This window comes from Mesoplodon mirus (genome assembly GCF_964341445.2).
Source record: "Mesoplodon mirus genome assembly, chromosome: 17".
NCBI lineage: Eukaryota > Metazoa > Chordata > Mammalia > Artiodactyla > Ziphiidae > Mesoplodon > Mesoplodon mirus.
This window is the reverse complement of record NC_138993.1, coordinates 75,250,123-75,263,594: the sequence shown is the minus strand read 5'-3', so window position 1 is coordinate 75,263,594 and position 13,472 is coordinate 75,250,123. Positions and strand designations below refer to the sequence as shown.

Here is a 13,472-nt window from a genome sequence, read left to right as displayed (position 1 = left end):
TCAAAGCATCTTAGAGCCACATGTGAGCTGAAATTAGGTTTCAAGAACCTATAATTTATATAAAAGTCTTGCAAGTCTGATGATACCACATCATGTATTTTAAACAGATGGCCTTAAGAGCCTTGTGATTCCTCGCGGTAGTGGGAATCTCAGTTTTACACCTGGGGTCTTTCTTGCTTCCTCTTCATTAATCTTTTTTTCCTGTCACTTGCTTTTATGTATATTTTTATCTCCTGTGGTTCTTGAGTAATTCTTTTTTTGTTTTGTTTTGTTTTTGTTTTTTTTGTGGTATGCGGGCCTCTCACTGCTGTGGCCTCTCCCATTGCAGAACACAGGCTCCAGACGCGCAGGCCCAGCAGCCATGGCTCACGGGCCCAGCCGCTCTGCGGCATGTGGGATCTTCCCGGACCGGGGCACGAACCAGTGTCCCCTGCATCGGCAGGCGGACTCTCAACCATTGCACCACCAGGGAAGCCCTCTTGAGTAATTTTTTAAATTTACCTTTTTTGTTGCTGCCCAGATGAGAGAACTCAATTCTATCCTCAATATTTTACCCCCTTTCTCAACTATGTGACGAGCTGGCATCCGACTCCTCCAAAATCTCAACTCCAGGGCAGGTAGACTTTTCACGTGCACACGAACAAAAAGCATTTTTAGGCTTCACAGGCTATTCTGAGGCCTGCTTATCCAAATTTATAGAGTTTATCTGTGGTGTTCAAATTTGGATGGGGCTCCATCTTATATACATTGCAATTTTCAATCTTGTTTCATATTGTTTTTTTTCAATTTCTGATGCTGTCTTGAGTCTTTATTTCACATTTTCCCATCTCATTAGGCTTATCCTTTTAGACGCTATTCTACCTTTCCCAATATGCCCCCCAAATCTTCTTATTTCAACACAGAGATCTGCACCGTAAATCCACTACAGAAATCTACAAGTAATAATGGTAGAAATGGGACCTGGCCTACCTTCTCAGGGAGAGTATTTATGACTTGCATAGACTATAAGCCTCTTCTAGTTTGTGTCATCCACTGGGGAGAACAGAAGAACGGCTTGTTTCTTTGGAGGGCCTTTGCTTTCCATCTATGTTCACGTCTGCATCCGCCTGAAGACTCTCCTCCAGATGGTTTCTCTAATGTTTTTATTTGCCTTGTTACCATGATGCTAAAAACACACACTTGTCCTCTTCTCCCCAAAGTAATGAATTTCTGCTACATCACCATCTAAGCATTACTGTAATATGACTCATACATGACAACAGCAATTTAAAAAAAAATTCTCCTGAAGATCTACTGTTTCTAAAGCAACCAGTGAAGAGCATCTTTGAAGATTACTAGGGTCGACTCATTGCTGCAGGCCTCCGGCCCCTGGTCTGCCCACTGTCTCCTTGGTGTCAGCTGTCTCTTCACAAAGATGAGCTTATGGCTTTGCTGTGCTTTTGCATTTTTGTCTCGTTTATTTACCAAAGAAATTGTGCTCTTTTCTCTGTTCATGTAATACTTTCTAGTGAAACCCACACTGTCATCTCATTTAGAATTTCACCCTGCATCACCACCTCTTACTCTATGTCCCTCTGCAGCCAGGATCGTCTAAAATATTCCATGTAGGGCTTCCCTGGTGGCGCAATGGTTGAGAGTCCACCTGCCGATGCAGGGGACATGGGTTCGTGCCCCGGTCCGGGAGGATCCCACATGCTGCGGAGCGGCTGGGCCCGTCAGCCATGGCCACTGGGCCTGTGTGTCTGGAGCCTGTGCTCCGCAATGGGAGAGGCCATAACAGTGAGAGGCCCCGCAAAAAACAAACAAAAAAAGTAAAATATTCCATGTATTTATTTGTTTATTGTGTTTACCATCTGTCTTCCCCACTAGAATGCCAACTCCATGGGGGAAGATAACTTTGTTTGTTTTATTTATTGTGTACCTTCCTGGGCCTAGAATAGGGCCTCATACTCATGGGTGATAAGTAAAATCTGTGAAGTTAGTAAATGTCCTGCAAAGAAGGACTTCCTCTGCTTTTCACAATTCTAAAAATTAAAAATTAAGCAATAATATCACATGAACTAATCTATGAGAGAATTAATTGAGAATAAACTGTGGTTTTGCATAAATATGTCTAGACCACTGATGCAGAAACCTTTGTTGTCTAGTCCCCAAAGTTTCACTCACTGAATTTTGCTGAGTCATGATTGTCCTCTGCATGAATCATTTCACTTTACTGTGTGGTGATAAAGCAAGTTTAACTTTTAATTAAGTTATGATAACAGGGAAGCCAGATGAATCTTTTTAGCTTTTTAATTCACAAAAGTTTACATGGACGAGCGACCGACTTTCTGAATTGTTCTGGTTTGAGGCTCCTCATTCAATGTGGAAGTCGGGAGAGGAGTTAAGGAAATGATATATAAGTAGCTTTTCCCTAAGAGGCTTAGAGATTTGAATTAATATTATTTATGTTTAACGATTAAAGGGCCCCTGGTGGGCTCCCCTGGTGGGCTTCCCTGGTGGGCTTCCCTGGTGGGCTTCCCTGGGGTCGCAGTGGTTAAGAATCTGCCTGCCAACGCAGGGGACACAGGTTCGAGCCCTGGTCCAGGAAGATCCCACATGCCGCGAAGCAGCTAAGCCTGTACACAACTACTGCGCCTGCGCTCTAGAGCCCGTGAGCCACAACTACTGAGCCCGCGCACCTAGAGCCCATGCTCCACAACAAGAGAAGCCACCGCAATGAGAAGCCCGCGCACCGCAATCAAGAGTAGCCCCCGCTCGCCGCAACTAGAGAAAGCCCGCGTGCAGCCACAAGGACCCAACACAACCAAAAATCAAAAAAGAAAAATTAAAAAAGAAAGGGGGGCCCCTGGCAAGCCAACAATGGATTTAATTCTACTAAAAATATATTAGGGCAAAGTACTGCCATGGCGCACTCAAAGACCGGAAGTCAAGTATCAGTAACCCAACAGGGGTCGGGGTCTCCCTTCCCCGAGGCTAACCTTCATTGGAGGAGTCCTTGGTGACAGCCCACAGGCAGGCGCTCACGGCCTCATAGGAGGCGCTCAGCCGTGTGGTGGGGTCCCTCTTTGGCTTGGGCGGAGGCTGTTTCCGTGGTGATGGGAGGCCGCTGCTGTCATCCAGGCTGAGCACCGAGTGCAGAGGAGGAGGCGGGGTGGATGGACCAGCCTGGGACTGGATCAGGCTGTCTACCGCCATAGGGACTGGGACGGAGCTGCAGTGGAGGCGCCTGGGTCCACCCTTGTCTTCAGCTCTGGGTGTGTGTGGGGAAACAAACACAAACAGCCCCGCCAGAGAGACCCAGATGCATTATTCAGATGGGAACAATGAACCGGCTCAAGCAGACATAATCACGGCTTTTTGGTAAACAGCCTTCCTGCCGAGGCTGGAGGATGCGTGCAGCGCTCTGGTAGCCAGCGCATCCAGAGGAAGCCATTTCATCCTTCCAGCCCTTGCTTCATGATAAATAAGCACATTCGAGACTCATCATTATTACTTTAGACAAAAATCTCACCGGAACCCAAGACGTCTTAAGGAGTGCCACATTTGCTATCAGGCATTCGCTGAGTGAAGTTTTCACACCCTGATTATTAAGCAAATCAAAAAACCAGAATTTCAATCTGAATGATAATTTCTGGGAAATCCATCTTAATAGAGAGTTACTGATGCATCACATGCTGGGAGTTCTCTGTTTGCCCTTGCAAAAGAGTAGATGCTTTACTTAAAACGATCAAAGATTTTCATCTTCCCTGTCTCTCTCTCTCTCTCTCTCTCTTTCCCTTGCCATTTAAATTCCATCAGCAATTATTTAATTATGTGCGGAATTGTTATTTTTCTTCTGTTATTCCATCTGGTTGCCCAATGCCAAGTGAACTGCTGGTATTCAATAAATAAATAGACAAATACTTCTTCACTTAATTTTATATCAGGCAAATGAATACATAATGAAATTGAGAAATTAGGGTGGCTGTTTAGCTCCAGCAGAGGAAATAATAAATATTATTCTGGAAGTCAGAAAAAATTAATAGTTATCTGGTTAAAAAAAATTCCTTCTGGCTTCACATGTCAATGTAATCATGTGCCAGGGAGATGCCAATGCATTCATTTTACCAGGAGTCTCCGAGCATTTGTTTTTATAATTATATCTTTTTGTGGCAGGGCACCAACAGAGCTGGGATCTACTGCCAGGCAGAGCCAGACGCCCATATAGGAAATGAACTAGCTGAAGATGAAAGCATGGCACTCAGTGGATAATTTGTTTTCCCTGTAATGTTTAATTACAGTTTTCCGTACAAAGGGAATTTTTTCAGTATTTAATCACTGAGATATTTGAGGCTAATTAGTGAGAGACACACCACCACTTCCACTTTAATAAAAAATCATTCGACATCCCAGTCAAGGCAAAGGGGGGTCATTTTCGGTGAGAAACAACTAGGTATTACTAAGTTCCTATGGAAAAACAAATATCTCCCTGACAGCAAATTAGGATGGAAAGACTCAGGGAGGATTGTAAATCACAGGTGTCCTCGTCTGTCACAGAGAAACAAGGGTAGTAAAGTGGAGAAGGACTTAGTTTTCTTCACATGTCTATTTCAAGCTCAGCATCCAACGTGAACTTTAAAATAAAAATCTTTCCCCAAAGCTTTCCTTTTTGGCAAAGAAGATGTGACAGTTTCCTGAGGGAAATATAATACAGGCAACCATTCATTGATTTCACTGCTCTTGTGTTTTTAGAGTGTCTTCTCCATTTTGGGGGTCAGGTTTTCAGAAGTTTCTAGGAGTCAGCCTTATTTATATACGTGACACTTGCATAAAGATGTCGAGAACCAAGCTATATATCTTTGCTAAGACGTAAAGATTAGATGCCTTAAAACTTTGTGCTTGAGATGGTCAGTGATGCAAGCACGGTAGGTGAAGCAATTATTTCATGGGACCTAAAGTAACACGTAGAGCATCTATTTTGTGAAAGGAAAGCCCAGGAAAAGCATCCTTTCAGATGTCAGGAGGTTTCACGTAACGCACTGCGCATGCATACGTGCTCGTTCCTCTCCCTACGGTCATAAGTGATTAAACTTTGCGTTAAGGGCTATCGGCATTTTCTTGACGCCCCAGGATCGATCGCGTAGGTCACTGAAGTTGCACACTACCTGCCTTTACCTTTTGGTTCCTTCCTCTTGCTTGTTCCTGGCCTCCAACTTCTCTTTGTGGAAAGCAGCATTCATTACGTTCCGGAGCCGGTCATTCTCACGGGCGATGTCCGAGGCGTTCTGAACGACCAGTGCGTCATAGGTCCTAAGCCCCAGGTCCTCTGTAATCCGCAGGAAGCTGTTGATGGATGTGACCTCTTGCAGCCTAATGCTCCTTTTCTGATGCAAGTGCTGGCGTGCTAAAAATCCTCTGATAGCTTCAGGAAAAGAGCACAATGATGGGTCAACGGGAGGAGCGAAAGCAAAAAACCCAGATGTCCGTCAACAAGTCCAAATAAATTATGTTGGAGCAGCTCTAAAATAAAATGTATTTAACCCAGTCTAGGACTTTACTAAAACATTCTCATCTTATATTAAAAAAGACATCTACATTCAGTAATGTTAACAGCGGAGGCAAAAATCCTCGCCCTGAGTGAGATCGTGCAGGTAGTATTCTAATAAAGCTTCCCTCCTTCTTGGGGGAACACAGGCTGAACATTGATGGAAGGAACTAAGTCCAAACCCCAGAGAATTCTGGGTGTGGCTCTCATCAGACCTTGTTGGGGATGCACCAATCACATTCTTTTATATCAGATTATAACAGAAACGTCTGAGGCTTATGGATGTAATCTTTGAAAACCATGCACGTATTGTTAACAGGATTGTGACTTAACTCCTAGAAAAGCTAACACTGCATTTAAGGCTCTGGGAAGAGACTGTGTAGAAATATGGGTCATCCTTCTGCTTTCAGGGGAAACAGGGCTAGAAAAACGTGTAAGAATTGGGGGAAACAGGTGGATGAACACACTTTGAAATCACTTATGTGTCAGTAACAAATGTAAGGCTTGAAAATAAAGGTCACGCCCACCGTGTAAAGGCACTGACACGTGCTAGGCGCTCCAACCCATCTTTCAGTGCCCAAACTCGATGGTCATTAATGTACCAGGATCTCCATTTTGTACCCAAAGAAAGAGAAGCTCAGTGAGGCTGAGAAAATTCCTCCAGGTAAACACAACCAATGAACGGTAGAGCGGGGATTCAAATCTCTGCCCTTATGAGGCCAGACTCTACCTTGCAGCCACGTAGATGCAATCTGTAGCTCTCCAGAGAGCGGGTCACAACAGGGGAGGTGTAGGGAAGCACATCTGGGATCAATATGAGGATATGACCTTGTAACAATGAGCACAGGTTGTAAACAGATCAGGAGTCTCATGGGAGAGAGTCAGCTCCCAGTACCCAGGCAAGTTCAAGAAACAGGATGGCCCCCGCTCAGGGATGCTCTGACAGATGAGGGGAGCAATTCTGATCTGATGCTGGGATGCGTCCCTTCTCATTCTAAGTTCCTGTGATTAGAAGGAGTTGTTTGCATTATAGGAAGTGCTATAATTGTAGGGAAAACCAATGTGGGTAACAAAGACACTTTATTCTCCTCTGTAAGGGGGATCATCCTATCAAATATTAACTGCTTTAAAATATTTCCTGGCTATAGGAGAATAAATGTGTGGTTATCTATATATGTTTAGGATATTCACTTAGATGCCTTTACTCGATTAGAAGATGGAAAGGCGAACACAACTTTCCACAATTAGGGCTTCAGAGGCAAATAATATGCAGACGTCTAAAATGCTCAAGGCTTTTTCTCAGATGGCAGTACTAAGTGTTTAGTTACTTTGGAATGCAGTGTATTAAGATAACTGTAAAAACAGTCATGCTGAACTAATCTAAAAGAGAAAAAAGTTAAACAGCTAAAGGTACAATCAGACTCCCAGGAATCAAAAATGCGGAATAAAATGTAGAAATTTTAGCCATGTGACAGGCACAGTGAGAGAGAGAAGCAGAAGGTCTGTTCTCTGTTCATTCGCTCATTCCTGTTACATTAAAAAAAATCTAGACATTGACAATGGGAGGGTATATTTAAGATGTTTAATCTCTTGGAATAAAGGGAAGATTAATGTGGACAAGCCAGACTTCTGACCTCCAACTACAGCAGGACTATTCATTGGATCCACATAGACCTGGGAATCCACTGTCCTGTGTCCAGACCCTGTTTTCTCACACTTTGCACTAGCAATCTTTGAAAATTAAAAAAAAAAATTATACTATTTGCTAAAACATGGTACCTTTACTAAGAGACAATTAATACAAATAAATTTGGCACAAATAGATAATTAATACTTGTCTCTTTCTGACAATTTCATGCAGGATAAAATGAAGGTATACAGTCAGAGGGAAACTTCTGTTGGGAATAATTTGAAATTGAAATGATTAAATTTAAGACTGAGGTGTAACTACAGCTTTCTGCCACCCAATATTTACAAAGAAAAAATGAGAACTCTTAAAAAACTGGAAATGACTCCAGATGATATAAATTCTGAGTGAATTTCATACTAGCAAAAAGGACTGAAGCAATGGTTATAAGAGATGTAAAAATAAAAATCAATAATTAATGCTTTGCATTTAAGAGCCTGTAATTTTAAAAACATGCTTTTACAGCCATTATTTCATTTATGCAACAGGAAATTGTGGTTTGTATCCATTTTTTAAAAACCATTCTCAATTTTTATCATTAGAGGTAAAGAAAGAACTACAGTTCTGCTAATTTCTTCTGTTTCAGGTCCGTAGGGCACAGCGACTTAACATTTGTAACCAACCAGAGGAGACATTACTAGCGGGCACCCCTGATGGAAGACAGAGTACGCAGCCTTCTAATTACATGTAGGAAAAGTTCCAGGAGAAAGCGACACCCCGCTCCATGTATGTATAAACGTGGTATTAAATGGAATTCTCGGTTGGTTCCACAGCCCAGGGGGTAGAGTGCTGGTCTTGTAAAGGGGACTCTCCCCGTCCCACTTTCAGCCTGAGGCTGCAAATGCAGATTCTGATTCAGGAGTTCTGGGGCAGGGCCTGAGACTCTGCATTTCTAACCAGCTCCCAGGGCATGCCTGGACTGACCACACAGAAAGGAATTGCAAAGGCAATGGTCAAATGGAGACTTGTGAGCCCAGCCCTTCCCTACACTGATGAGGGACAGAGAAGGCCAGATTACCCTAACCCAGAGAGAAGCGAGGATTGCATAGAGCCTCCCTCACCCGGGGCTCCCCCCACCGCCCCTGAGCACCAGGCTGGTGAAAGTGGCCTCAGGGGACCAGCCAGAGAACCTGCCACATGGTCTGGAGTTTGGAGCACACGGTGGCCTGGGAGGCCGACGCTGCCAGGAGGTGAATGCAGGGAGGCTCTACGGGGAGAGGCTCACTTGTCAGGGTCTCCAACTGTGCTTCTTGGCCACCAGACCTCGTTTATCGAGACAGAGACGCCTGCCAGGAGTCATTTAAAGAGACATCCTCTTGGAGAGCACCCAGGCCCACAGCCAGTGTCAACGGGGAGTTCCAAGTGATGCCCAACAGAGAGATTTTGCAGTTCCCAGGTGGGTAGCACAGGTGAGGGCTGAAAGGCACCCACATATGCAGAGAGCCTGTTAACCCCTGCCTGCCTGCTGGCCAGAGAAACCTCAGGCCAGGTCACATGGGTGTGGGTTGGACTGAGGGGTGGCCCTGTCCCCTTACTTATTCCCTCGTCCCCGGGAGGGCACCTAAGTAAGGGTGGGAGCCGAGAGGGACGATTTAACTTGGAATGAGATTCTGACTTTTGACCTTCCCGTGGACGGGACTTGCTAAATTCTGAACCGAGTCTGTTTGAGGCACCATCATATAGCAGGACTTTTTATCATCTAAAAATGATGGGACCCATCAGAGATTTCAGCCAGGGGTGTGCCTGAAGGAATCCCCCAGGGGATCGCATAGACAGAGGCTTGAACAGGATGAGGCAGTTTTCCGCGTTCTCTGAGATGCACTTGTTTTTAATAGTTTCAGATACATTAGAGAATTAAGCTCATCACGGCTGCTTCCACCAAAAATTAGCCTGTAGGTTAATTTCTCCCCTTTTTACCTTTCTTTAGAGATATATAATACAATTAAACTATTAAGCAAATTAAAATTAAAAATCTATTAAGTATGTATGTTTTATGTGAGGCATAGTTATGATTTTTAAAATGTACCTATTTTTGATGGTCACTTGGGTTTTGATGGAAAAAAAATTCTAAATGGACTCTCAAAGTTAACATGAAATAGATGCTATCTGCTATCAAAGATAACAGTCCAAATATTATTATCCCTTCACAAAGGAAAAATAGTCAAGCATTTATCCAAGGCATACATGGAATTACTTAAAAGGTGGTTTGGCTAATTGGCTGTGGCAGTCCTCCAGACTCTAGCATACCAAGGGCGCTGACTGGCATGGCCTAGGAATCTGGCTCCAGAGCTGCACCCGAGTGTGTCACATGGGTTGTTTTTTCTTCCCCACTGTGGGTTCAAAGGCACACTCTTCTTGTCCTGTGCTTCTTGGAGGATCGGCAAGCATGAATATTTTCAAGGGGAGGGATGCATAAATTACAAGGTATGTATATCCCCTCTTCCAAACTATGACTTAGGTGAAAATTTGATGCAGAATTACAGATAGAATGATCATGAAATAAAGCATGAGCTGTGGCTGCATACTCTGATCCAGAGACAAGTAAATAGCCAACTTAGCTACAGTGCTTCTGAAACTCCTGAAACCTATTTATTTGCCTGAAGGTAGCACCATGGGATGGATGGACATAGGGCCATGGCAGGGTCCACTCTAATATTTAGGTTAACCTAAATGTTAGGTTTCCCTAACATTTAAACTTGGGGGTTCACTAAATGATTTTGTATTTTCCGAGTCATCAAAGTTCAGAAATGTCACTGAACTGTTACTGTGAAGTGTGTAACTCTTACCTTTTTGGCAGGTGATAATTTTTCTCTGCAGCTGTAGGCACAAATCATTTAGCTGGTTGGCATGCCAGTATTTCAGAAATACTTTTCGAACACCAATCTAAAACGCAAACAGCAGGGAAACATTTAACAGCATGAAGATGCCAAAATAACAATGGGAAAATAATCAGGCAAGAGGTTTTTCCAGAAAAGGATTTGAAGGAGCAAAGCTAACAAAAGTTATTCCAGTGCATCTGCCATATTCTTGTAACACTTCTACATTTCGTCAGAATCCCCAAGCTTTTGTTCTAATAAGTATGTTTACTGTGTGTATACATTGTCACTAATGTTTGCAAATACCCATACACCACAGCTGTCCTGGTTGCCCCCTGAAGCACAAAGGGAAAACACGGGCCTTGACTCTTTATTGGAAGATACAACCGTTCCCATGAATGATTTCCCAAATCCCAGAGCTAAACCCTTATCTTTATTTTATGATCCTTATCCTTCCGCAACTCAAAGCAGGGAGGCTGCGTCTGTGAAAAGGAAAAGTGAACAAACAAAAAGACCAAAAACAAAAACAACTTAAACGTGAGGCACAAAACTGTTTCATTTCAATGATTTTTTTTCTACGACACCATATGTTATTATAAATCAAATGTTTATACAACTGCAATGATAGAACCGTGGCACAAAAGTAAAAAGTCTTCACGTCGTCATCTCTGAGCAATAATCTTCTAGATGCCTGCCTAAACAGTAGCTATACAATGAACATCCTTGTCTAGAATTTTAAAAAAGGAATTTCAGCATGTTACCGAATCAGTTTCTAGTAAAAGCTCTGGTGGTATGCAAGCCAGTCCAAATGTTCCACTATTGATGAGAAGAGCTGCCAAGGAAAGTTCTGGAAAACACATAACAATAAGCCACATCCATGCGTTTTCAAAATAATTTTCTGGTGTGTTGTGCTTATTTTCTAAGAATTCACAGGACTGTGGTAGGTGTGAGGAATGCCCTTCACAATGGAAATGCTCAGGCGTAAATAATTGCAGAAGAGCCTGGGAAATACTAACATGAAGAGCTGTGGACACACAGGGGCGATGTCCTGTTAGATACGGAAAAAATACAGCTCAGGCAAACCTTGTGATATGTTCACAGTCATCTTCTTAGCACTTGAGACAAACACTGTGAAGATGAGAGAGACCAACACGTGTGCTCCCAAGCATGGGCTGCGGACACTAAAATGCTGACACCACCACCTACCCCCGCAGCCTGTGTCAGACGTCAAAGGGACACCCGAAGCTGGCACATTTATACACACCATTAGGTACCAAAAAGGCTGACAGGTCAGACTTGCCATTAGAGTGCTTGGCCAGAGGTAGCTTATGAAGCTTTTCACATGGAAATGGAGTTTACCCCGAACATATTTTGTCACTTCCCATCTTATGTAGCTCTCCCCTTAGCCAAGATTTGTTGTCTTAATGAAGCACGCAGTTTTGCAAGAGATTGAGACTCAAATCTTGCATTATGGCAGTCGGGCTAGCCACTTGGATGGACAGGACAAGCCCTCAACTGCTCTCCTGTTTCAGAGGCCCCTGGTTGACTAGATGTCCTTCTTCATTTAGTTTTCTTTAAATTGGTTGAGATTTGAGGCAGGCACTTGAATAGGTGGCCACAGAGAATTGTCACTTTTCCCCCCCATTGTAGTGTCATTCTCTCTCCCTAGTTATTTTCCATAATTCATAGAGCTTTTTTTTTCTTCCCAACTGCTGACTGATTTTGGCAGTCAACAGGAAGAACAGTTGGTACTGTCTGTGAGCACCACAGAGCAAATCTGTGAGGCTGGCTTTGGGAAGGAGGGAGCATGTCATCTTTCTGTTCATTGTCGACTGTGGTATGTAACTCACTGCAGGAAACTCAATCCCCAAAGCAAAATTCATGCAAACTTGGGTTCCAAAATGAAACTCCCAGAGAGTTAGAGGCAGCAATACTACAGAACGGGTAGAATCAGTAATGACCACTCTGGGAAAACTAATGTAGGGAGGGAGCGCACCATGGGCGCAAGACCTCCGGATGGTGGTGGAAGAGCTGGATTCTAGTTCTACTCCCTTAATTCAGTGGAGACCCCGGACAGGAAGACAGCTGCATGGGATGACTAAGATCTCTTCTAGAGACATTTCTTTTTCTTTTCCTTTTTTTTTTTTTTTTTTGGTTTTGGATTGGATTACGGTTTATTTTTACTCCTTACCCTGTTCTTTTTTTTAAAATCAACTTTTATTTTATTTTTAAAATTTTTATTGGAGTACAGTTGCTTTACAATGTTGTGTTAGTTTCTACTGTACAGCAAAGTGAATCAGCTATACGTATACATATATCCCCTCTTTTTTGGTTTTCCTTCCCATTTAGGTCACCAAAGAGCATTGAGTAGAGTTCCCTGTGCTATACAGTAGGTTCTCATTAGTTATCTATTTTCTACAGAGGATCAATAGTGTATATGTATCAGTCCCAATCTCCCAATTCATCCCACCAACAACCCTTTTCCCCTTGGTATGCATACATTTGTTCTCTACGTCTGTGTCTCTATTTCTGCTTTGCAAATAAGATCATCTAGTGACATTTCTAACAGCCGTTCCAAAAATCAAAGTAGGTTTATCTTGAGAATTGTGCTAGATTTGGGGATATAAAAATTTTCCAGGGATGACGGGAAAAGATGAATATGGGACAGAAAAACTAGGCAAGGAACAGAAGACGACAAACCATCTTGAGGTGCACCCCTGTGGAGTGTGATAAGGGAAGAGGCCACACATATAACCAGTGGCCACATTGTGAAGAACAGACATTTTCCTGTGAACATTGGGTATACACTAGAAGATTTAAAGAGGATCCCATCTAACTTTTATAAAAATAATTTTGGAAACTGTACTCAAAATTTATAAAGTTCCTGCTTAAAACTGGCCAGAGAAATGGATTGTTGGGCTTGGCTGTGAGCAGGACAGTATAATGAAATCAATTATTTGGGTTTGGAAGATTCTACAACTGTTGCTTGTCTGTTGGCCAACTTCTATTTACCTTTTACCCCACCTCCAGGAGTGGATTTTTGATATCCTTTTCTCCACATCCAGTAGGGCTTGGGTGACCTTCATTTGTGTTCCCACAGCACCCTATGAATGATTCTTTGTTTCACTTATTGTACTGCATTAGGTATTTGCCATTGCACATGTATATTTACATCTCCTGAAGAATATGAATTCTTGCACTTCACAAGTGGTGGGGTTGTGGGGAAGGTGGATTCAGATTAGAAACAGAAGACAAGGAATTCTGAGGTCTTAGGATAAGATGAGTCACAGAGACAGATGATAATGTCCTCAGGGATGAAAAGAAGGCATGATGGACAATGAACACATAAGCCCGGCCCAGAAGTCATTCATCAAGCTGGAAATAAGTCCTGGAACTCAGTAGGTGATAGGATAAACCATGGAGGGAATAAAAGAAAAAAGCA

At 43.0% G+C, this 13,472-nt stretch overlaps 1 protein-coding gene across 1 annotated transcript in view; it reads right to left on the bottom strand.

Moving 5' to 3' along the window:
- MYO16 (myosin XVI) overlaps positions 1 to 13,472 on the bottom strand; it is a gene marked incomplete at both ends in the record, with an annotated part of 418,949 nt that overhangs the window by 65,786 nt on the left and 339,691 nt on the right. The window contains 3 exons of the mRNA XM_082602366.1: positions 2,982 to 3,253; positions 5,158 to 5,404; positions 10,001 to 10,097. Coding sequence (XP_082458492.1) covers positions 2,982 to 3,253; positions 5,158 to 5,404; positions 10,001 to 10,097 — 616 coding nt within the window. The remainder of the gene's footprint in view (positions 1 to 2,981; positions 3,254 to 5,157; positions 5,405 to 10,000; positions 10,098 to 13,472) is intronic.